Source organism: Plecotus auritus (genome assembly GCF_963455305.1).
Source record: "Plecotus auritus genome assembly, chromosome: 11".
Classification (NCBI taxonomy): domain Eukaryota; kingdom Metazoa; phylum Chordata; class Mammalia; order Chiroptera; family Vespertilionidae; genus Plecotus; species Plecotus auritus.
Genome location: NC_137777.1, coordinates 9,464,786 through 9,489,447, shown reverse-complemented (window position 1 = coordinate 9,489,447; position 24,662 = coordinate 9,464,786). Strand labels below are relative to the sequence as shown.

Genomic DNA, 24,662 nt, shown 5'->3' with positions numbered 1-24,662 from the left:
TTAGTTTATAAGCAATCAGCTTTATTAAATTGTCAATGTTGCAAAAACAATTTAATTAGATTATCTTGTTTAAGAATTATTTACATTTTCAGAAACCGAATACTAACAGTGGTTGCTCCTTATTTCTAAACCAGTATATTAGGGCATTTATATTTCATTTTAAAGTTTAAGGAATTAGACATAAGTTCATCCCTGTATGTAATTTAGATGATTGAAATCAGTATGGTCTTATAATGTTTATCTTTGGAAAAAAGTACCATTATTTCCTTTGTTATAAAGGCTCTTATTTTAAAATATTATAAGTTACTCTTTTTGTTTTTAAGAACTCGGGAAGTGGCTTGAACCTCTGAAAAACCTTAGATTTGAAATTAACTGCATCCCAAACCTAATTGAATATGTTAAACAGGTAAGTAAAACTAAAAAGTGCCTGTTTTTGTGAACTGTACGGTAGTATGTAGTAATGATGCATTAAGTCACTTGTGTAGATAATGTAGTAATTGACAAGTATATGCTTGATTTACTACACTTTTATTTATAGATTGGTACATGAATGTAGGTGTGTGTGTATATACATGAACATACATGCACACAACCTCGTGCATTCTACTGCTTTCCACTACCAGATTCTGTAATATTTTTTCTCTCAAATCAAATCAGAGTAATATCACCTGCCGTTTCGATGACATTTACAAGAGTGTTTTAAAGTTAAATGCTACAAGAATATAACATATAATCATTTTAGTTAAACTTTAGTGGAAAAGAATTTCCTACAAAATTTTTAGGTGAAAAGTGATGGAGTCAGTTTCAGACAGTTGCAGTGGGAGCTAGTTTTATTTTTGTTAATTTGGGATGGTCAGATTTGCAATTAGAATAATTCATAGCCATCCTGCCCAGCCTGTGTGCCTCAGTTGGTTGAATGTCATCCTGTGCACCAAGAGTTTGCCGGTTTGATTCTGGGTCAAAGTACATGCCCGGGTTGCAGGCTCAATCCCTGGTGAGGGGCGTGCAGTAGGCAGCCAATCCATGATTCTCTCTCAATGATCTCTCTTTCCTCTCCCTTCCTCTCCAGAAAATCAATAAAACATTAAAAAAAAAAAGGAATTCATAAAAAGTGAAAATCATACTATATAATAAAAGGCTAATATGCAAATCGGCCAAATGGTCGAATGACCGGTTGCTATGATGCACACTGACCACCAGGGGGCAGGCACTCAACGTAGGAGCTGCCCCTGGTGGTTAGTGTGCTCCCACAGGGTGAACACCGCTCAGCCAGAAGCCAGCTCACGACTGGTGAGCGCAGCAGCAGTGGCGGGAGCCTCTCCTGCCTCCATGCAGCGTGCTAAGGACCCCTTGGGGGATGTCCAACTGCCAGATGTCCCCTGAGGGGTCCCAGACTGTGAGAGGGCACAGGCTGGGCTGAGGGATACCCCCCGCCCTAGTGCATGAATGTCATGCACTAGGCCTCTAGTATAATTTATAATATTACAGTTGAAAATTTATATATTTCAAGTAATTCGTAACGAAAAATTCATTAAAATCATTGGCATTGTTAGTTTTGAATGTTTAAAATTTAGTTACCACAATGTGTATACATACACATTGAGGCCTAAAAGTGCTTATAAAAAAAAAAAGTTTTACACTATAGGGGCAGAATGGACCTTGAGTGATCTTTCATTTAACAGATGAGCTATGTGTATGGCGTATATGTATGTATGTGTGTGCATGTTTATAAACAATCTTGGTCTTGGAGTTGAAATGTCTGCAGTACATTTTTAATCTGTTGCTATTCCGACCCAGCAACAACATGTCCATTTGGGTTTATCTGATTTAGAGTTTTCTAAACCGACTTGTCTGCCCTTTTCTTTTTACTCCATCTCTTCTGAGAGTACTTTCACCTCCCATGGTACCATCATATTCTTCTTTGTTCCTTTCTCTGTGCATCAGGTGACCATCTATGGCTTTTCATTATATTCAGTCTTTAATTTAGCGGAAGTATGGTAAGGTCCTGTAAATTTAGATGGTCATGTGTTTGGGGTGCTTGTGCATGGTAGTAGCCAATAAATATCAGATGGCCTTACGTAAAAGTATTTAACCAAAAAGAAATTTAGTTCTAGAAATTTGAATTAATTACATGCTGTAATTTAAAGATTTTTGATTTTTATGTAAATCCCTATCCCATTAATTATGGTTATTATAAGTGACTCTCATTCCAAGATATACTAAAAACAATTGATCTAAGACTGAAACTTCCCTGTGTGGCTCCCTGATGCCTTAGTAATTTGTGGAATTGATATAAGTTAACAAGGAAGAAATTAGAAGAAAAGATCCTCTAAGTTGCAAAACTATGAGGGAAAGGAATTTAAGTTTTTCTTTTGAAGTTAATATTGAAATAGTAACATTTTAATGTTATTTCTTCAAAGTTTTTTTAAACTATCTATATGCTGCCCTGTGGAAAGTACAAAAGAAAAGAAAAGAAATTTAATTGTAACTACCTGTTGTCAGGAAACATAGTGCTAAGGACATACAAGTGTATTTTTATTTCTTCTAACCATGCCCCAACTGACCATCATAACTAGACTCCTGTGGTATCTGCGCTTTTAAAAAATGTATGTTATGTAGTTCTAAACATTTCTCATTACTTCTTCATTTGTTTTTTTTTAATCCTCATATGAGGATATATTTATTGATTTGACAGAGAGAGGAAGGGAGAGAAAGAAACATCAGTGTGAGAGAGAAACATCAGTCGGTTGCCTCCTATACATACCCAAACCAGGGATCAAATCCACAGCCCTTTTGGTACACGGGACGACGCTCCAACCGAGCCACTCGGCTAAGGCTGCCTCTTCAGTTTTGAAAGAGGTTTATTACCTGTAGTGCTGTGTAAAATTAGTCATTGGCTCATTTTTGGGAAAGAGGATGTATAGAAAGAATATACAAAAAGGAGCTACTTTAAATTCTTATTACAGAGAGTCTCATACATTTCTGTATGTTACTTTTGTTTTAGTACTTTTTAACATACTTGTACTTTACAATTATTTATTTTATTTACATAATATCATATGGTACAACATATGCCAAAGTTCAGATAACTTTTATAAACTTTATCAGCCTTATTTATGTTTTAAATTTACTTAAGAAATTTATGTAAATTTGAAATTCATATTTTTAACTAATGCCTTCTCTGGAATTTTCTCTTGATCTGATAGGTAACAAGAAATTAAACTTTGTTTATTTTTATTTTTAAAGAATATTGATAACTTGATGACTCCGGAAGGAGTTGGCCTTACCACTGCCTTGCGTGTTCTCTGTAATGTGGCATGCCCGCCACCCCCTGTTGAAGGTAATATGGCTATTTTAAAACTACCAATTTTTAAGCCTAGTATGAATATCATTTATTAAATAAAATATTCAAAACTTTTAACTGATAATTAACATACAATTAATTAGTTTTCTTTTCCTCTTATATAAAGGTCAACAGAAAGATCTGAAATGGAATCTTGCTGTTATTCAGCTTTTTTCTGCTGAAGGAATGGACACCTTTATTCGGGTTCTACAAAAATTGAACAGTATTTTGACTCAGCCTTGGAGGCTCCATGTCAACATGGGGACTACTCTTCACAGAGTTACTACTATTTCAATGGCTCGCTGCACACTCACTCTTCTTAAAACCATGTTAACGGAACTCCTGAGAGGTGGCTCCTTTGAGTTTAAGGATATGCGTGTTCCTTCAGCACTTGTGACTTTACACATGCTCCTGTGCTCTATCCCCCTCTCAGGTCGTTTGGACAGTGATGAACAGAAAATTCAGAATGATATCATTGATATCTTACTGACTTTTACACAAGGAGTTAATGAAAAACTCACAATCTCAGAAGAGACTCTGGCCAATAATACTTGGTCTTTAATGTTAAAAGAAGTTCTTTCTTCAATCTTAAAGGTTCCTGAAGGATTTTTTTCTGGACTCATACTCCTTTCAGAGCTGCTGCCTCTACCATTGCCCATGCAAACAACTCAGGTATCACTTCCATATAACATGCATCTTATAAATGACTGCAGTAACACTTCTTTAAAAGCCAGTGATTTTGTTAAAAAAACAAAAAACCTTCATCCCCTTTCCCTAAAACAGACATAAAATAATTGGATGAGGGTGAGATAAAACTGAAGCAAGTCGGTCATTAAGGGAATATGAGGGTGACATTTAAAATGAATTTTTGTTAATGTGAATTTTATTATGCTGTTATGTATACTTGTACTTTTGTTATTTTTAAATCCCTTTTTTTCTCCTTTATTATGTATCAGAATTTGCCATTTACTAGGTCACTTCACCAATGGACTCTGCTCTACTGACTGCTAACCTGAGAACAATAAGATTTCTTTAAATGCATTGAATTCAAGCAAATGTTTAATTGTATAATAGATGTTTTAAGCACTTTAAATGTTTTCAGCATGCAGTAAAGATGTTCTTTTCATAATAGTTCTTCCTGAACAGTTTTTTGTGACTATAAATAAATATTTAAAAAATCTACGAACACATACATTATACTTTTTTAACAGGTTATTGAGCCACATGATATATCAGTGGCACTCAACACCCGAAAATTGTGGAGCATGCACCTTCATGTTCAAGCAAAGTTGCTCCAAGAAATAGTTCGCTCTTTCTCTGGCACAACCTGCCAGCCCATTCAACATATGTTACGGCGTATTTGTGTTCAATTGTGTGACCTTGCCTCACCAACTGCACTTCTGATTATGAGAACTGTGTTGGATTTGATTGTAGAAGACTTGCAAAGGTATTTTTCATTTTGCATTAAAATTTTTTTCAAGTTATTCTTGACACAGACAGATACATATTTTTTCACTTAGAATTTGGAAACCAGTGTTTAGAATGCTCAGATAAGATTCACAAATATACACCACATATACACAAATACCATATACATATACACACACCTATATAATGAGTATATTTAGATTATTTTTAATTAGAATATTTTATTTCATTTCATGTGCAAATTGCTTGGAAGGCCTTGATTTTCGGTGTTTGAAAGGTGAACCATAAAGTATTCTGATTTAAGAAAATATGGTTATTTAAAACCTAAATTTACAAAATTTTATAATAATTGTAAAATTCCAGAGAAGTTGTCATTTTGAAATGTTTTATACAAGATTGGTATAAGTTGATATATGTTGAAAAACAAATATTAGTTAAATAATACCTTAAAATTAAGAACTTGGTTTATTAAATGTATTGATTTTATTTCAGCACTTCAGAAGACAAAGAAAAACAGTATACTGGCCAAACCACCAGGCTGCTTGCTCTTCTTGATGCTCTGGCTTCACATAAAGCTTGTAAATTAGCTATTTTGCATCTAATTAATGGAACTATTAAAGGTGATGAAAAATATGCAGAGATATTCCAGGATCTATTAACTTTGGTGCGGTCTCCTGGAGACAGTGTTATTCGCCAACAGTGTGTTGAATATATCACATCCATTTTACAGTCTCTCTGTGATCAGGTATTTATAGTTACTTTATAAATTCTGTGTGTGTGTGTGTGTGTGTGTGTGTCTAAAAGCTGTTGATGTAACTCTTAGCTGTGAACAAAGAGATCTCACCTGTTTTATTACTCCTGCTGCTGTTTAGGGAGATGAATTTGACTAGGAACAAACAATAAAATGATTTGGTGCTTCACAGCTTCCTTTGGGTTTGTACTTTATAGGTTTCTTTGAAGAGCTCTTTCCTTTTCTTTATGAAATTGCATCCTTGCATAGTTGCCTTATGTGCCACAGTATTTTGGGGGGTTAGTTTTGTCTGATATGTTCATTTTCCTTCTACTTATATTAAACACCAATTCATTCTTGAATTTTATAGCTTTGTGATTAGTTGAATTAATACCATGGTTTCCTGTTAGGACAACTTTTTTTTTAACATATTAAAAAAATTTTTTTTCAATTATAGTTGACATACAGTATTATATTAGTTTCAGGTATACAACATAATGATTAGACAATTATATAATTTATGATCACCCTGATAAGCCTACTACCCATATGACTCCATACATAGTCATTACAATATTATTGGCTATATTCCCTTATACTGTACTTTATATCCTGTGACTGTATTTATAGGTGGCAATTTGTGCATCTTAATCCCTTCCTCTTTTTCACCTGTCTGCCCATCCCCCCTCATCCAGCAACCATAAAATGTTCTCTGTATCTGTGACTTTGTTTTTTAAAAAAATATATATTTAATTGATTTTTTGCAGAGAGGAAGGGAGAGGGAGAGAGAGTTAGAAACATCGATGAGAGAGAAACATCAATCAGCTGCCTCCTGCACACCCCCCACTGGGGATGTGCCCGCAACCACGGTACATGCCCCTGACCGGAATTGAACCTGGGACCCTTGAGTCCACAGGCTGATGCTCTATCCACTGAGCCAAACCAGTTAGGGCATGTATCTGTGACTTTGTTTGTTCCTTTATTTTTGTTTTGATTCCACATATGAGTGAAATCATACAGTATTTGTTTTTTTCTGTCTTACTTTTTTCACTTTGCATTATACCCTCTAGTTCCATCCATGTTGCAAATGTCATCAAAGTTTCAGTCTTTTTTTATGGCTAAGAAATACTCTGTTAGGACAGTTTTTTTTTTTTTTTTTTTTTTTAAATATATTTTATTGATATTTCACAGACAGGAAAGGAGAGGGATAGAAAGCTAGAAACATCGATGAGAGAGAAACATCGATCAGCTGCCTCCTGCACACCTCCCACTGGGGATGTGCCCGCAACCAAGGTACATGCCCTTGACCGGAATCGAACCCGGGACCCTTCAGTCCGCAGGCCGATGCTCTATCCACTGAGCCAAACCGGTTTCGGCTGTTAGGACAGTTTTTGAAGGCATCAAAGGCTACTACAGTTTTACTGTTTTTTAGATTACTGTACTTTATAGATTCTGACTAAAAGTGGTAGTATGTCTAAAAAAAAAAACCCCTCAAACCTATATGTTCATGTTGACCATTGTCACCCCAATAAATTTAATAAAAAAAAAATAAATTAGTATTTCTCCCAGCTGTCTATGTTATTGACTTTTCGTTTCATGATTTAATGAGAATTGTTTTAACTTTGAAAGCCTATTGTGATTGAAATCTTTGCAGATTTCTGTGTCTAATCACATTCTAGCTTGGCAAAATGCTCCTGCTGTCTAATCATTAGATGTGATTTATTTTTCAGACAGAATATTTTTCAGTGTTAGAAAATTATCTTTTTCTAGCAAACAAAAATTTCGTTTGTTTACATTTTAACACTCTAGTCAAGAAGGAACAATTTTTGTGTGACTTGTTTTCACAAAAAGGGTACCTGGTGAAAATAGTTTGGGACCTGGTAGAGAGGATATTTTAAGTTCTCATACCTCAAAATGTCCATTTTACTAGTGTTTGTTGTATAATCCATGTTAGCTTTTATGATTATGCTTAAGAGTACTATAGCATCCTAGCTGCTTTGAGCACATAGACATTCTTGGCCTCAATTGTTATATTTCCCTTCTCGTTCTAGCTTTGTTTTACAGTTTTAACCTAAGTAGGATACTGGTTTGCAGTATGTTGAAGTTATTAAAGGCTGTGAGACATACCTAAAAATGTTCTGGTAAAATCTACTTCTATAGAAAGAGTAGTGGGAGTTTTTAATTATTGTTAGCTAAATTTGCTTAATATTGAAAAAATTGTATTTTAAACGTATAAAAAACTAGAGGAAAATATTTGGAAGATGTGGTTGGATGTTTATTTGCTCCATCAATAAAAATATATTAAAAATATTTTAATGCCAAAAGTACTTCAGTTTACAAGTTGTGGATACAAACTGCACTTAGTGCAATACAGAAGGAAAAAATTTTAAAGTAAAAATATTGTAAAATAAGGTATTTTTTTCTTTAGTTATGTATACTTGTATTAACTTTTATAGGAGGGCAAAATGACTCCTTTGTTTTTTATTTTTATGTTTTTTATTTTTATTGATTTTAGAGAGGAACGGAGAGGGAGAGAGAGATACAGAAACATCAATGATGAGAGAGAATCATTGATCGGCTGCCTCCTGCACGCCCCCGACTGGGGATCGAGCCTGCAACCCAGGCATGTGCCCTTGACCGGAATCGAACCCGGGACCTTTCAGTCCGCAGGCCATCGTTCTATCCACTGAGCCAAACTGGCTAGGGTTGACTCCTTTGTTTTTAATGTGTTTGAATCAGTGTATAGGATGGGACCGTAACAATATTTTGATGAGATAATTACTAAGTATTAAATGCTATGAATTTCTGAAGTAAAAATGATACGATAATTTTTTTAAATTATTTTTTTCTTTTCCCCACTTCCCTTACAGGACATTGCACTTATTTTGCCAAACTCTTCTGAAGGTTCGATTTCTGAACTAGAGCAGCTCTCCAATTCTTTGCCAAACAAAGAATTGATGGCCTCAATTTGTGACTGTCTGCTGGCTATGCTAGCCAACTCTGAGAGCAGTTACAACTGTTTATTGACATGTGTCAGAACAATGATGTTTCTTGCAGAGCATGATTATGGACTATTTCATTTAAAAAGGTAATGCTTTATCTAATTTAATATACTCTTGGCTTAAGTTTTCACTGTTAACACCCCCCCCATATTAATTAATTCATAGCTATTAGAAGATGTGATTTCTTTCTCTATATTTATGGAGAAGATTGGTCAGCAGTAGCGTGTGCTAATAAAATCTACAGGATTAAAAATGTGAATTGAATAGACAGACAAATTAATGTGGACATCTTAGAGTTTTTAAGGAAATCTTACTGTTCCAGGGATGTTAATTCATGCTTTAAGATACTTATTTGTTGATATATTCACCCTAGTCCTTCAAAGGTGATGATAGTGTGGTATTATGGACCCTAAAAGTGCTGATTCTATGGTTTTTATTTTCTAGGGGAATGGCTGAGATTAAATTAATTTGAAATAATACAAACCTCATGCTGCTCAGTCTCTCAGACATAATTTCTGCTCTGTCCATACCTTCTTCTTTTTCTTCATGCTGGCTAGATTTTCTTGGGAATTTGTAGGATGTAGGGTTATGAGAAAGAAAGAAGGAGGAAACATATATTTGTGCTTCTCATTAATTCTTGTAACATTGGTTGAAAAGTTAAGTTCCAGGTACTGTGTTTGATGCTGGCTTCTACCCTTGTCCACTTCTTTGTCCTGAAAAAAACCTATCTGTTCTACTGTATGCTCTTTCTTAGTTGGTGGCACATTCTGAACACTCAAATTTTTCTCCTACCTTCCCCATTTCCCAGTCTCTCACCAAAGTCTTTAAATTTTACTTCTTAAATGTCCTTTTTCCTGTTGCCTGGATATTCTCCTATATAATAGAAGGGTAATACGCAAATTGACCGAATGGTGGAAGGACCGGTCGCTATGACGCGCACTGACCACCAGGGGGCAGACGCTCAACCTGGGGAGCACCGCTCAGCCAGAAGCCGGGCTGATCCATGGCATCACTAAGGATGTTCGACTGATGGCTTAGGTCCGCTCCCTCAGGAGGACATCCCCCGAGGGCTCCCGGACTGCGAGAGGGTGCAGGCCGGGCTGAGGGGGCCCCGCCACCTCCAGTGCACAAATGTCGTGCTCCGGGCCTCTAGTTCATTTTATATCCTTTAAAACTCACCTTATACACTACACTTCCAAGAAAGCCAAAAATCTTTCCTTAATCCCTCCATTACAATTGGCTGGGTTAGGTGCTTTCATAAATAACCCTTTGCATACTTCTGCCACCATATTGTATGTGATTTTTTAAAAAATGTATTTTTGTATTGATTTCAGAAAGGAAGGGAGAGGGGGAGAGAAACATCAGTGATGAGAGAGAATCATCAATCAGCTGCCTCCTGCATGCCCCACACTGGGAATCAAGCCCACAACCCAGGTATATGCCTTGACCGGGAATCGAACCATGACTTCCTGGTTCATAGGTCAATGAGCCATGCTGGCTGGGCTATATGTGATGTTTTTAGATAGATATTTTTTAATTGATTTCAAAGAGGAAGGGGAGGGGGAGAGAGAGAGAGAAACATCAATGATGAGAGAAAATCCTTTGGGATTAAGTCCATAAAATGTTCTCTACGACCAAGGTTCATAAGTTTAGCACCTATGCTTTCTTCTATGTAATTTATTGTTTCAGATCTTATATGTAGGTCTTTGATCCATTTTGAATTAATTTTTGTACATGGGGATAAACTGTAATCTAGTTTCATTCTTTTGCATGTGGCTTTCCAGTTTTCCTAGCACCATTTATTTTTTTATATATCTTTTTTATTGATTTCAGAGAGGAAAGGAGAGGGAGAGATAGAAATAGAAACATCAATGATGAGAGAGAATAATTGATTGGCTAGCTGCCTCCTGCATGCCCCCTACTGGGGGATGAGCCCCACAACCTGGGCATGTGCCCTGATCTGGAATCAAAACGTGACCTCCTGGTTCATAGGTCGACAGTCAACCACTGAGCACTCTGACTGGGCCCAGCACTATTTACTAAAGAGGCTTTCTTTTCTCCATTGTGTGTTTCTGGCTCCTTTGTTGAAAATTATCTGCCATATTCGTGTGATTTTATATCTGGGCTCTCAGTTCTGTTCCATTGATCTGTGTGTCTGTGTTTCTGCCAATACCATGCGGTTTTGATTATCATAACTCTGTAGAATCATTGATCAGCTGCCTCCTGCATGCCCCACACTGGGGATCGAACCCTCAGTCCAGGCATGTGCCCTAAATAGGTACCAAACCACCAAACCATGACCTTCTGGTTTACAGGTTGATGCTCAGCCACTGAGCCATGCTTTTTTTTTTTTTTTTTTTTTTTTAAAGAATATATTTTATTGATTTTTTACAGAGAGGGATAGAGAGTTAGAAACATCGATGAGAGGGAAACATCAATCAGCTGCCTCCTGCACACCCCGTACTGGGGATGTGCCCGCAACCAAGGTACATGCCTTTGACCGGAATCGAACCTAGGACCCTTCAGTCCGCAGGCTGACGCTCTATCCACTGAGCCAAACCAGTTAGGGCTGAGCCATGCTTTTTAAAAAGTTTCAATATCTTTGATAAAGTTCTCATTTTGTTCATTATTTTGTTTTCTGAGTGCATTGAATTATTGCCTGTCTTTATTTTCTTGCATCTCGTTGAGTATTTTCAGAACTGCAGTCTTGAACTCTCTATCATTTATATCACATATTTCCATGTGTTCATTGAATATCAAAACTAAGAAACTAACCTTGACATATTATTAACTAAAATTTTCTTAAGAGCTTAAAGCTTATCTTTAAAAGGAAATGTCAACTATAAATAAAGCTTTGTTACACGGTTTGTATATACAGACACACCCAAGTATTTTTTGCTATTTTTAAAATGGTGGACTAAGTTTCATTCTGTCTGAACTGAGATAGTTCATTTCTCATACCAGATTTATATGTTCAAATTTTAAGACTTTTCCTCTCTCTTAAAATTCACAGTTCTTTAAGGAAAAACAGTAATGCTCTGCATAGTTTACTGAAACGAGTGGTCAGCACCTTTAGTAAGGACACAGGTGAACTTGCGTCTTCATTTTTGGAATTTATGAGACAGATTCTTAACTCTGACACAGTGGTATGTATATATGTATGTCATATGTATTTGTATTCTTAAAGTTTATCATAGGTTAAACAATCACTTCGTTTCAAAAAAATCTTGTAATGTGTTTTTGGAATTTGGAATTTAGAATCTTGTTTTTTTTCTGTGTCCTCCCCCAGGGAGGACACAGAAAAATTTATTAAATTTATTTATTAAATAAATTTATCAAAATTAATTTATTAAAAAGAAATAAATTATTTATTTATTTATTAAAAATAAATTATTTATTTATTAATAAATAAAAATCTGAAATCAGATTATTTATTAAAAATTATAGATGTTTGAGTAGTCTTTATTAAATTCTAATTTATTAGACATTAATTTATGAATACTCTCTGATTTTGCAACTTAAAAAGAGAAAAACACTATCCACACTGTATTTTTTACATTGAGTTGCTTTGCTAGGGTCACTCAGAATAGTCAAGTTTTATCAGTCTTTAATTATTTATTTACTGTCATTTAAATGAGCATTTACTGATTATGTTTTGGCTGCTGTGATTTTGGGGGTGAATGTAAAGTTTATTATACTAGACTATTTTGGATTCATATTAGATATGGATTAAAGATTATTTAGTTCTAAAATCTTAATAAGAGTTTCTCTTATTAGTATTTTACAAAATCATGCTATATATTGTGGACACATTTCCAGAAGCCATTAATAGGCCTACCTTTAGGAAGTGCTTCTGGTCAAACAAGTTTGGAAACGTCTCCATTGATGAAACTTAACTGTGTACATTAGTATATTATAAGCTTTAAGAAGTTCTGGATAAATAGAAACTTGCTTTACTGCAATCTAATCCAATATTGTCCAAATGTATTGCTTGCAAAATACTTCTCTCTGTGTGTGTGTGTGTGTGTGTGTACGTGCACAGTTGTTAATATCCCATGGGTTAGTATTCTGTCAACACTGATTTAAGAAATTTTACTCATATTTAAGATTTCTATTTTGGAAGAGTTGTAGGAGACTGTTTAGTACAGTGTTACCAAAATAAATATAATATAGAAGATTTTCATAGGAAAAAATTAAGTTTACTGTTTAGTGAATTTCTGTTATGCATATATTTTATATTGAAAATATTTACTTCAATAGCCTTTCTTGACTGCCTATTCTATTTGTAGTGATTGTGCCAATTTCACTGCTAAATTATTGTTTGTTTTGTCTTACTATAGTTTATTAAAGTGATTAAGTTTACCAGATGCTTTGATTTTAGAAGATTGGCATATTTAACAGTAGAACTGTGGTTACCCTAAAGAGATTTCCTACTTATTATTTTCATCAGATCATAAGTGACATTGTGAATAAAACAATATGGTAGATTTTGTTTTCTTACACATATGGTAGATTTTCTTACACATATGATCAGTTAAACAGTTCCTAATAAAAACCACCAACCAGTGTTTATTCATGAAATCCAGAATCTGAGCCCTCAAGTACTGCTGAGTCATGCTTTTTAGTTATTCCTTATCAATGCCTTTTTTTTCTTACCTCCTTGGTTAAAAAGATTAAGGCCATTTTGTTTAATTTCTAAATCATTTCACTCCCTCTTAGATTGTTTCCTTATTCTTTTTAATCTCTTGTTTTTCTTCTTTAATCAGGAAAAATGTTCCCCTACATTACCTCATTTCTATCTATGGCATAGATCTCCCTTCTAATATTCTGATTCCTTTTCTCTCCTCTCTTTTCCTCTCCTGTCCTTGCTCTTAGCTAATGTATAGAATTTCTGAATATCAAAAATAAAATTCATTATCTTCCCCCATAAACTTGTTTTATGTTTTTATACCATTGATCTTTCCTGACATTCAAGATAGAACTCATGAAATAGTAGCGAGTTTTCCCTCTTCTGTTCATCATTTTCAGCTGCTCATTCTTCATTAGTTTATAAACAAATCTTTTATACTTTACTAGAGGCCTGGTGCAGGAGATTTGTGCACTGGGGGAAGGGAGGGTCCCTCAGCCTGGCCTGCGCTCTCTCACAGTCGGGGACCCCTTGCTGCTGTATTGAGCGTCTGCCCCCTGGTGGTCAGTGCACGTCATAGTGACTGGTCGTTCCACCGTTTGGTCGATTTGCATATTACGCTTTTATTATATAGGATTTCTTCTTTTGATTTCACCACTTCTACCTTAAAATTTTCCTTCGTGCTCCTCCTTTTTTGTAACATTTTTATTGAGATGAAATTCACACCCCATAAAATTCACCCTTTTAAAATGATGATTCAGTAATTTTTAGTTTATTCATAGAATTGTGCGACCATCATCACTATCTAATTTTAGAATGATTTCATAACCCACCAAAGAACATTTGAACCCATTAACGGAAACTCCCCGTTCTCTTTTGCCCCTAACCCTGGCAGCCACTAGGGCATTGTATTGAATTTGTAGATCAGTTTTGGGAGCATTGCCATTAAATCTTCATGTCCAGGAAAATGGGATGGCTGTACATTTATTTGGGTTGTTTTAAATTTCTTTCTACCATGTTGTATTGTTTTCAAAATATAAGTCTTATGCTTCTAAATTAGGAATTTTTTTAAAGCTATTATAAATGGAATTGTTTCTTAATTTCATCTCTGAATTGTTCTTTATGTTTAGAAATACAATTGAATTTTGTACATTGATGTTGTGTCCAACACCTTGCTGAAGTTTTTTATTAGTTTTTTGTAGTTGTTTCCTTAGGATTTTATATATATAAGATCATGTCATATATAGAGGTAGTCTGCCTTCTTCCTTTCCAATCTGGATACCTTTTTAATTTCTTCCTTGCCTCGTTATTCTCACAAGAACCTCCAGTACACGTTGAATGCAAGTGACAAGAATTGATGTTTTTATCTTGTTCTTAATCTTAAGGAGAAGGCATTCAATTTCTGACCATTAAATACAATGTTAGCTATAGTTACTCATACATGCCTTTTATGAGGTTGAGACATTTCCTTCCTTTTGTAGTTTTTATTGAGTGTTTTTATCATGAAAGGTGTTGGATTTTGTTAAATGCTTTTCCGTCTCTATTGAGATGACCATGTTATTTTTCCCCATATTCTGAATATTATGTGTTCTGCATGTACCAGTGTATTTTCCATTGGATATTTTTGTTGAGAAATCTTAGTGCCAGTATATTGAGTGCATGTGTTTACCTATTTATTATGTGAATCTTACTCAAAGAAAACTTACTTCAATTTTAAAGTGACTAAATCCTTCTTGCCATTTGTACTGATATAAAACCAAAACATTAAGGGAAAGATTGCAGAAAAATGACTTAAATATCTGAGTAAGTTTGGAAGCACCTTTGCAAATTTCGTTGTTCTCAAATTTGATTTGTGTGTGACATTTACAGGGATGTTGTGGAGATGATAGTGGTCTCATGGAAGGAGAGGGAGCTCATCCATCACGGACGATGAGTATTAACGCTGCAGAGTTAAAACAACTTCTACAAAGCAAAGAAGAAAGTCCAGAAAATTTGTTCCTTGAACTAGAGAAACTTGTTTTGGTAAAAAATAAAGATAAAAACAGAAATAAAATAAAAACAGTGCATTCCCAAGTCATATTTTCTTTTCCATTTGACTAGCACAAGTTTTTCTAGTGACTTTTTAAAAATAGTGAATCCTGCCCTAGCCAATTTTGCTTCTGGTTAGAGTGTCAGCCCATGGACAGAAGGGTCGCAGGTTCAATTCTGGTCAAGGGCATGTACCTCGGTTGCAGGTTTGATCCCCTGGTCGGGATGCATGCGGGAAGCAACCAATCGATGTGTCCCACATCGATGTTTCTCCTTCCTTCTCCTCTCTCTAAAGATCAATGGAAAAAATACCCTTGGGTGAGGATTAATAACAGTAAGAAACAGTGAATCCTCAGTTGGGTATTTATAGCATTTGAAATAACCCTGAGTTAATAATTTGGAGTGAAGTCCTTCATATTGTGAAGAATCTTAAGGACTATATGAAGGCAGTACTTTTTGAATTGTTTATTGGTTGAGTGCAGGTGCCCCTGCTGCCATTCTTTAGAAATAAAATAAGTGTTTTTGGTGTTTGTTTTATTTTAATATGTTTAATGTTAAGGTGATAACTCCCTGATGGTGCTCCAAATTTTTAAGTAATGAAATAATATACTTTTCTACTAAAGAGTTAATAGATTTGGGGCATAAATGTTCTAGTTTTACCTGCATCTTCTTATTTTGTTTTTGTTTGTATTTAGGAACATTCAAAAGATGATGACAATCTGGATTCGTTGTTGGACAATGTAGTTGGACTTAAGCAGATGCTTGAGTCATCAGGTGATCCTTTACCTCTCGGTGACCAAGACGTAGAACCAGTACTTTCAGCTCCAGAATCTCTCCAGAATCTGTTTAACAATAGGTAAAACAAGCAATATTTTGTGGTTGAGTAGATACAGTGTATTAATGGCTGGAGGTCTATAAATGGCAAGCTTGCTGTTTTTCTGTAACGGGGCAGATAGTAAAATTCTAGGCTTTGCAGGCCACATTAAGCCTCTTTTACATGTTCTTCTTTACTTACAAACCATTTCTAACTTGTAGGCTATACCAGTAGAATGGGGGTCATAGTTTACTTATCCCTGATATGCAGTGCCTCTTGATCTTTGGAGCACTGTACTTTCAGAGCATAATGACTATTCATTGTAATGGAATTATTCTCTGAATTTAGAAAAATTAAGTATGGACATTTTTTGTACACATTGGTACAGTTTAATAAACTTGTCTTTTTGTAAGTGAATCCAGTACTGTTTTATTTTACTGAAAGGTCAAAATTTGTCACTACAGGGTTAGTTTCCAAGTTACTGATTTTTAAGGATACTTAATTTTTAGATTACTTTTTGAATTAATTTTTTAAGTGCTAATTTTTAATACTTTTACAGGGTGACATTTTAAATTGTACTTTCCATAGATTTTACTCTAATTAGAAGATGTTAACATTTTTATTTTGGATTTCTTCTTTTTACCAAATTCTTTTTCTGTTCTAGGACTGCATATGTACTAGCTGATGTCATGGATGATCAATTGAAATCTATGTGGTTTACTCCATTTCAGGCTGAAGATATTGATGCAGACCTGGATTTGGTATAATTTTATTACTAAATATTTAGAAAAAAAAGTAGTTGTTTCTTTGTGTATTGTTAGCTCTAATATAGCTGTTACAAGTTCATTTGGGGACCAGTACTGCACACTTTTTATGTCAGTCGCCCACTTAATAGTGTCCAAGACTCAGTTTTTATGCTACTTGTTTTGCTTCTTTCTGGTTCGTGATCTGTATAAATGGGAATGAGACATTTTATTTTATTTTTTAAAAATATATTTTTATTGATTTCAGAGAGGAACGGAGAGGGAGAGAGAGATAGAAATATCAATGATGAGAGAGAATCATAGATCGGTTGCCTCTTGCACGCCCCCTACTGGGGATTGAGCCCGCAATCCAGGCTTGTGCCCTTGACCTCAATGGAACCAGGGACCCTTCAGTTCCCAGGCTGACGCTCTATCCACTGAGCCACACCAGCTAGGGCAAGAATGAGACATTTTAGGGGAAAATCACATTTTTGCATAAGTACACTGAAGTAATTTGTTTTCTTATATTTTTAAAGTAGAGAATAAATTATCCCCCCAAATTAATAATTATTCCTGTGTTTGTGTTTAAGGAGCGGAATGGTGTTGTGTTATCTGCTCTTAATTTGAGGAAATGTAAGGAATGTATTTGTTAGAATAATGTAGTACTAATGCAAATTGGCATCCTTAAATATAATGCTGAGTAGGAAATAGTATAGTTACACTAAGACTGAAAATTCAATGTAGTCTGTTTTGTGCTTCTCAGAGATATATGAGGGAGGATGATTTCAGCTACACCTTACAGTACCATATATTATTTTTTTTCTTGATCAAAGGAATATATGTATTTGATATTTTCTGTTCTAAAAAATGCTATTACTCATCATGTACAATACATTTTTTAAATGATTCACATTTAAAGTGTATTTAATGTATTGAGGATTCTTTTTCCTTATTTAAAAGGTCACATACAATTCAGTTTAAATCTCATTAAAGAATTAATTTCTTGCCCGGTGGTGTGGGTCAGTGGTTGAGTGTCGACGTATGAACCAGGAGGTCACTGTCTGATTCCATGTCGGGGCATATGCCCGAGTTGCAGGTTTGTGTAATAGGCAGCCAATCAATAATTCTTTCTTATCATTGATGTTTCTATCTATATCTCTCCCTTCCTCTCTGAAACCAATAAAAACATATTTTTTAAAAAAAGAATTAATTTCTTTTTTCATTGGAAATTGGTCACTGATTCTTTAGAAGAACTGTGCTGTCCAATAGAACTTTATGTAGTGGCAGAAATATTCTATATCCTGTCCAGTAAAGTAGCCACCAGCCTTATGTGACTGGTGAGTAATGAAATGTTAATGTGATTAAGAAACTGCATTTAATTTTAATTTTAATTAATTTAAAATTAAATAGGCATATGTGGTTAGCCACTGCCATATTGGCATCACATAAAACATTTGTGTTACAAATTGTTCTTTTTATAAACTTCACTTTGAATCACAGCTGTGTTGCATTAATGACTGTGACCTTACATGGCTTAGGGAAATTTTAAGTCTTTTAGGTTTGATAAATTTGAATAAAACCTAAGTAAATGTAATTTTCATTTCTCTGAAAGTAAACTTAGGTTGGAACCTCATTAAATGCATAGAACTTTGAGACCTGATGCACAGAATCCTTTTATAGCAGATAGGTTAACTATATAAGGCTTGTAGAATATGTTATTTTCATATTCTTTTGGAAAAGTTCTGGAGATACTACATTGTTAATTTATATAGAGAAATCCTGAGTTTTTTTTGTCAGGCAGCATAGGTCTCTTAGATTAATAACACTTTTGTGAGGAAGAATGTCAAACCCATTCCCTACCAAGAAAAACCCACAATTGAATTCCCTAAGATTTTTTTTTTTTTTTAACTACCAGTGATGTTGCTTTTTGAAAAGATAAGGGAAAGAGGTAGGCCTATAATTAATTAGTCATATAATTTATAGGAAATAAGAATTTCCATAGTTAAGTGTTACATTAATAGTTACATTTAAGGTGTATATTTCATTTTATTTAATTTTTATGACTGCAGGTAAAAGTGGACTTAATTGAACTCTCTGAAAAATGCTGTAGTGACTTTGACTTGCACTCAGAATTAGAGCGCTCATTTTTGTCAGAACCATCATCTCCAGGGAGAACCAAGACCACTAAAGGATTCAAACTTGGGAAGCACAAGCATGAGACCTTTATAACTTCAAGGTAACATTTATTCTACTGAAGATTTTGATTGTGGGCATATATGTTTATTTATTTTTATGTATTTTAAGCTTGACACATGGCTATTAAAGGATAAAGGAAGCGTTGGCCAGTGTGGCTCAGTTAGTTGGGGGTTGTTTGTGCACCAGGAGATTGCCAGTTCAATTTCTAGTCAAGGGCACATGCCCGGGTTGCGGGCTTGACCCCCAATAGGGGGTGTGCAGGAGGCAGCCAGTCAGGGGGCGCTGAGGGGACTGGGTGCTGCCATCTTTGAGGGCGGGACAGTCAGTTAGCATATTCCCTCCTTATTGGCTGTGGTCACCGCCATCTTTGTGACAGTGTGAGGGTCAATTAGCATATTTGCTCTTTATTAGGATAATTGTTAGTTATACCAATAAAATGTGAGTGCCATTCTTAGCTAGTTTTGTTGTATTTCCATGGAAAGTACAGTTATATCTTGGGAGACATGTAGGTTTGGTTCCAGACTACTACAATAAAGTAAATATCATAATAAAGTGAGTTACATGAAATTTTTTGTTTCTTGGTGCATGTAAATGTTATGTTTACCCTATACTGTAATCTATTAAGTGTGCAATATCATTGTGTCTAAAAACCAATGTACATACCTTAATTAAAAAATACTTGATTGCTAAATGATACTATCATCTGAACCTTTGGTGAGTCAATCTTTTTACTGATGTAGGATCTTGCCTTCAACTTGTAAAAAATGCAATATCTGTGAAGTTCAGTACAGTAAAGCATATTAAAGCAAGGTTTGCCTGTAATGGAAATATTCGCAAACTAACCACAATTGGAATAAGAAATAATTGAAATGTAGTTTTCATATTGTAAAGATTGATTTATATTTTCATTGGAAGTATATATTTTTAAAAAATGTTTTCATGGAGTATTTTTGTTTTAATAGTGGAAAATCCGAGTACATTGAACCTGCCAAACGAGCTCATGTTGTGCCACCACCAAGAGGAAGGGGCAGGGGAGGATTTGGACAGGGTATACGACCCCATGATATTTTTCGTCAGAGGAAACAGAACACAAGCAGGCCACCATCTATGCATGTGGATGACTTTGTTGCAGCTGAAAGTAAAGAAGTGGTCCCGCAAGATGGAATACCCCCACCAAAACGGCCACTCAAAGTATCACAGAAGATTTCTTCTCGTGGTGGATTTTCAGGCAATCGAGGAGGACGGGGAGCTTTTCACAGTCAAAATAGGTTTTTTACACCGCCTGCTTCTAAAGGTAACTACTTATATTTGTTTTCTTTCTCTTTTTTTGTTGTTTTGTTAATCCTCACCTGAGGATATTTTTCCATAGATTTTTTTTTTTTTACAGAGAGGAAGGGAGAGGGATAGAGAGTTAGAAACATTGATGAGAGAGAAACATCAATCAGGTGCCTCCTGCACACCCCCTACTGGGGATGTGCCCGCAACCAAGGTACATGCCCTTGACCAGAATCGACCCGGGACCCTTCAGTCTGTAGGCCGATGCTCCATCCACTGAGCCAAACCGGCCAGGGCTTTCCATAGATTTTTAGAGAGAGTGGAAAGAGGGACAGAGAGAGAGAGAGAGAGAGAGAGAAACATCGATGTGAAATACACAAATTGATTGATTGCTTTCTGTATGTGCCCGGACTAGGACTGGGGATTGAACCTGCAACCTAGGTACTTGCCCTTGACTGGAAATCAAACCTGTGACCCTTCAGTCGCAGGCTAACACTCTAACCACTGATCACCACCAGCCAAGGTTATATATATTTTCTAATGGGTTAGAACAGCGATTTTCAACCAGTGTGCTACAAGAGTTTTTAAAACATGCACTACTTGACTATTTAGTCGGGGGCACTGACCTCTTCCCTTAAATAGTCAAATAAAAAAATGACAACAGCCAACATAATAGTTGTCAAGTGTGAATAAATGAAAATTATACCTATTTTTTGGTGTGCTGCAGAATTTTAGTAATTAGTTTATGTGTGTCATCAGATGAAAAAAGTTGAAAATTGCTGGGTTAGAATAGTGGAATATTAGAATATTAAATAGAAAAGATTGAGATGGTAGTGATTCAGATAAAGTATTTTTCTGTTACTAAAATTAAGCTGCCTCTTGACTATTTTCAGTGGTACTATTTGCAGAGCATTTTATTGGATAGGGAAACATTCGCTTTTAAATTAACCTTTGCTTAATCTAAGCACATTTAGTGATGAGTTTAATTAAGTCTGGGCTAATTATTTTCGTTTTTACATTAAGAATTATGTTTATCCTTTCTGAACAATACTTATACATTATTTTTATAGCTGTACTTATCAACAATTTCCCAAAGATTTTTCTGTATATTCACCATTGAATCTCTTGTGTACTTGATTCCTAATGTAATATTTAATCTGTTTTAAGTTGTTTCAAGATTTTAGAAACTGAGTTTATTCATAGATATTATGCTTCACCGGTAGATTGATGACATGTTTTTCTGCTGGTGTGGAGGGTAGGAGTGAAAGAGAATAGGAGTTTACATTAATAGCAAACACATAGCTATGTTAGGGATGGTTATTAGCACTTGACATAAAATACTCTCACATCAACCCCATGAGGTAGGTTTCGTTAATACACCACTTTACAGGAGAGAAAACTGTCAGGACACGTAAGTGTAAGTAGTAAAACCAGTATGTGAGCCTGGCAGTCTGGCTCCACAGCTTCTGCTCCTCACCACGTATGATGCTGCCACGCTACAGTAAATTTATTTACCAAAATTTCAGTTTATCTTCCATTCCTTTTGAAGGTTAAGGAAAACCTGTCCGGTCTTTCTTAATCCAACTGAAGTTGTGAAAAAAGATTTTGATTGTGTTGCCTTTAGGAAACTACAGTCGTCGGGAGGGAACAAGAGGCTCCAGTTGGAGCGCTCAGAATACTCCTCGAGGAACTTACAATGAAAGTCGCGGAGGCCAGAGCAATTTTAATAGGGGCCCTCTTCCACCTTTACGACCACTCAGTTCTACAGGTAAACATTCTTCCTACTTGATATTGCTGAGAGAGGAAGTGAATCCTCATTTTCAAATTGTTAAGTGTAATGTACTCTGATTCTGGGAGAGAATATTTTAGAATATAAATGTGTAATTCTAAAGTCAATTTAATTTTATATCTGAATGAGTATCCAATATATATTTTCTATAGAAATAACCAAAATTGTGGATTCTGACCTTTGTGTATAGTCGGAGCAGTTTCATGGCGATGTGCTCTGTTTTTATATTTTAATGATAAAAACCAACCCTTAGGTACATTTTTGATCAAAGTATTTTAAGAACAGACATATCTTCATATGGTGTCTTCTGTTTTTAGTTACTGTACTATATTGTGTGTATACTAGTAAGCATATAACCCTTAACAGCTTTACTTGAGATGTTCTCATATGAAACTATTTAAAGAGGACAGTTCACACTGGTCTTTAACACATTCATAGAACTGTACGTGGATTTTAAAGGAGCCAAGAGTAATTTCTGTCTCGGTTGGAGCTCAGTGTTATAGATGAGTCTTCATATAAGGGGAGAGGAAAGGATGCTGCAGCTGTACTGTGTTCTTTCTTTTATAGGCTACCGCCCAAGTCCTCGTGACCGGGCTTCCCGAGGCCGCGGCGGCCTGGGGCCTTCCTGGGCGAGTGCAAACAGCGGCAGTGGAGGCTCAAGAGGAAAGTTTGTCAGTGGAGGCAGCGGTAGAGGTCGTCATGTGCGGTCCTTTACACGGTAAAAGTTATTTTGGGAACATCCTAAGTGTATATGAACATTTCCTGACACAACAAAAAATAATAAAATAAGACATTGAAGGACCAACTTACCTTTTAGCAGTTATCTGGAAACGCTGAAAAAATATTTTTATCTGAAGAAAACAGATTTTGTTTGATACATAACACAAGATTTCAATAAAAATCCAAACTTTGTATGTATGTTTTTATATATTTTTTTCTCCTTCTTATATAAGACTAGAAATTTCTTAGGTAGAAAAATGAATGATGAAATTACTTTTGTCTTAGTGTATCCTTGCCTATACCACAGATGTTCCTAATATTTTCTCAGCTCATGGTGCCCTTTAGCGTTTCAGTATTTTTTATTTTTATTTTTTTTTGGCACAGCTAGGACAAAAGAATTGCATAGTACTTCCATTTATTAAGCAGTCAGGTCCAAACAACTTAGTAAGAATTTATATTGTAAGCACTAGTAACTGTGGACACCATACAGCTTTTCACACCTTGGAATCAGCATGGATCGACACTGCTACTATCACTTCCTGTTCCACTATGCTTTTTGCACAGTACTTTTGATCACATCTGCTGAAAACGCAGTTTTTAAAAGGTACACTGTCATGGGAAGAAACATAAAGCCACCCAATATTGAGAATATAAACTACCTCAGACCAGTAGTTTGTGTTATGTCCAATAGCTGTGTTCCCCTCAAAAATTTAAAATAAACACTGACCCTTGTGCTAGTTTACTAGGGTACCCTGATGCATAGTTTGGGGAACCTTTTTGTCTGTAACAAAAGAAACACAACGTTCTTCTGTACTTTAGAAATGTGTATGTACTTTGTGTTTCAGCTTTATACTTACACCTACATTTGCTATTTTATTACAGTTATCTAAAGCCTAAAATGAGGTGTGTCCTAATACATATTTTGGGAATCCAAAACATCTAATAAAATCTGGACTTTATATACAGAAATAAAGTTTATAACGGAAAATAGCCATATTTTTCCCAAGAGATAACACTGAGCCTATATAACTGACATAAAATAGAGACTTCTTGCCCGGGCGGAGTGGCTCAGTGGTTGAGTGTGGACCCATGAATCAAGAGGTCACCTGTACGATTCCTGGTAGGGGCACATCCCCAAGTTGCAAGCTCGATCCCGGGTAGTTGGGGGGGGGGCACGGTGAGGGGGTGGAGGGCGTGCAGGACGTGCAGGAGGAAGCTGCAGCCAATGGATGTTTCTCATCAATGTTTCTTCTCTCTCCCTCTCTTTCAAATCAATCAATAAATAAAAATAAAGACTTAACAAAGCAGTGTGTATGAGTCTCATTTCATTCCTTTATCTTTCTGTTTTGCTGAACTATTTGTGAGTAAATACAATGTTTGTTATAACGCCTTGAATAAAAGCTCAGCTCTGAAGATTCTGATGTTTAAATGATAAGTAAAGGAAATCTCATATCCCTAATGGCCTCAAAAAATCCAGGATAACTAAACCCCTTTAAATTCTCAAACCTAATAAGCTCATCTCTAAAGATATATTATTCACATTAGAGAGAATTCAAAGTTTGTCCCTAATACCTGACCAAATACATGTAATAATTGTTTAAGTAATTACATTTGTTAAATAATAAAATACGGCTATATATATATGTACATTTTTTTATGGAATGCTTCATGAATTTGTGTGTCATCCTTGTGCAGGGGCCATGCTAATCCCTGTATTGTTCCAATTTTAGTATGTGTACTGCCAAAGCAAGCACTATAGGTACATTTCTTGATTTGTTTTTTTAGCTTTAAGTTAAATATAATCTTTGAGAAATATCAGTGTTGTGTAAACACACCCTCGCCGGGACCCTTCCGCAGGCCAATGCTCCATCCACTGAGCCAAACCGGCGAGGGTGTGTTTTTTAAAATAAATACCCAGAAGTGGAATCGCTGGGTCCTTTGTCTCGTTATAGCTTTTGTTTTAAAGT

The 24,662-nt window shown here is 35.4% G+C and overlaps 1 protein-coding gene across 2 annotated transcripts in view; it reads left to right on the top strand.

The window, feature by feature from the left end:
* VIRMA (vir like m6A methyltransferase associated) overlaps window positions 1-23,972 on the top strand; it is a 57,145-nt gene extending 33,173 nt beyond the window's left edge. For both annotated transcript variants that reach the window (XM_080646581.1, XM_080646580.1), the window contains 14 exons: window positions 324-406; window positions 3,247-3,340; window positions 3,471-4,015; window positions 4,555-4,790; window positions 5,264-5,516; window positions 8,372-8,589; window positions 11,517-11,649; window positions 15,000-15,152; window positions 15,854-16,014; window positions 16,637-16,733; window positions 18,785-18,951; window positions 19,874-20,205; window positions 21,811-21,954; window positions 22,543-23,972. In XM_080646581.1, the coding sequence (XP_080502707.1) occupies window positions 324-406; window positions 3,247-3,340; window positions 3,471-4,015; window positions 4,555-4,790; window positions 5,264-5,516; window positions 8,372-8,589; window positions 11,517-11,649; window positions 15,000-15,152; window positions 15,854-16,014; window positions 16,637-16,733; window positions 18,785-18,951; window positions 19,874-20,205; window positions 21,811-21,954; window positions 22,543-22,697 (2,771 nt within the window). In that variant the 3' untranslated portion in view covers window positions 22,698-23,972. The remainder of the gene's footprint in view (window positions 1-323; window positions 407-3,246; window positions 3,341-3,470; window positions 4,016-4,554; window positions 4,791-5,263; window positions 5,517-8,371; window positions 8,590-11,516; window positions 11,650-14,999; window positions 15,153-15,853; window positions 16,015-16,636; window positions 16,734-18,784; window positions 18,952-19,873; window positions 20,206-21,810; window positions 21,955-22,542) is intronic.
* Window positions 23,973-24,662: the final 690 nt, after the last annotated feature.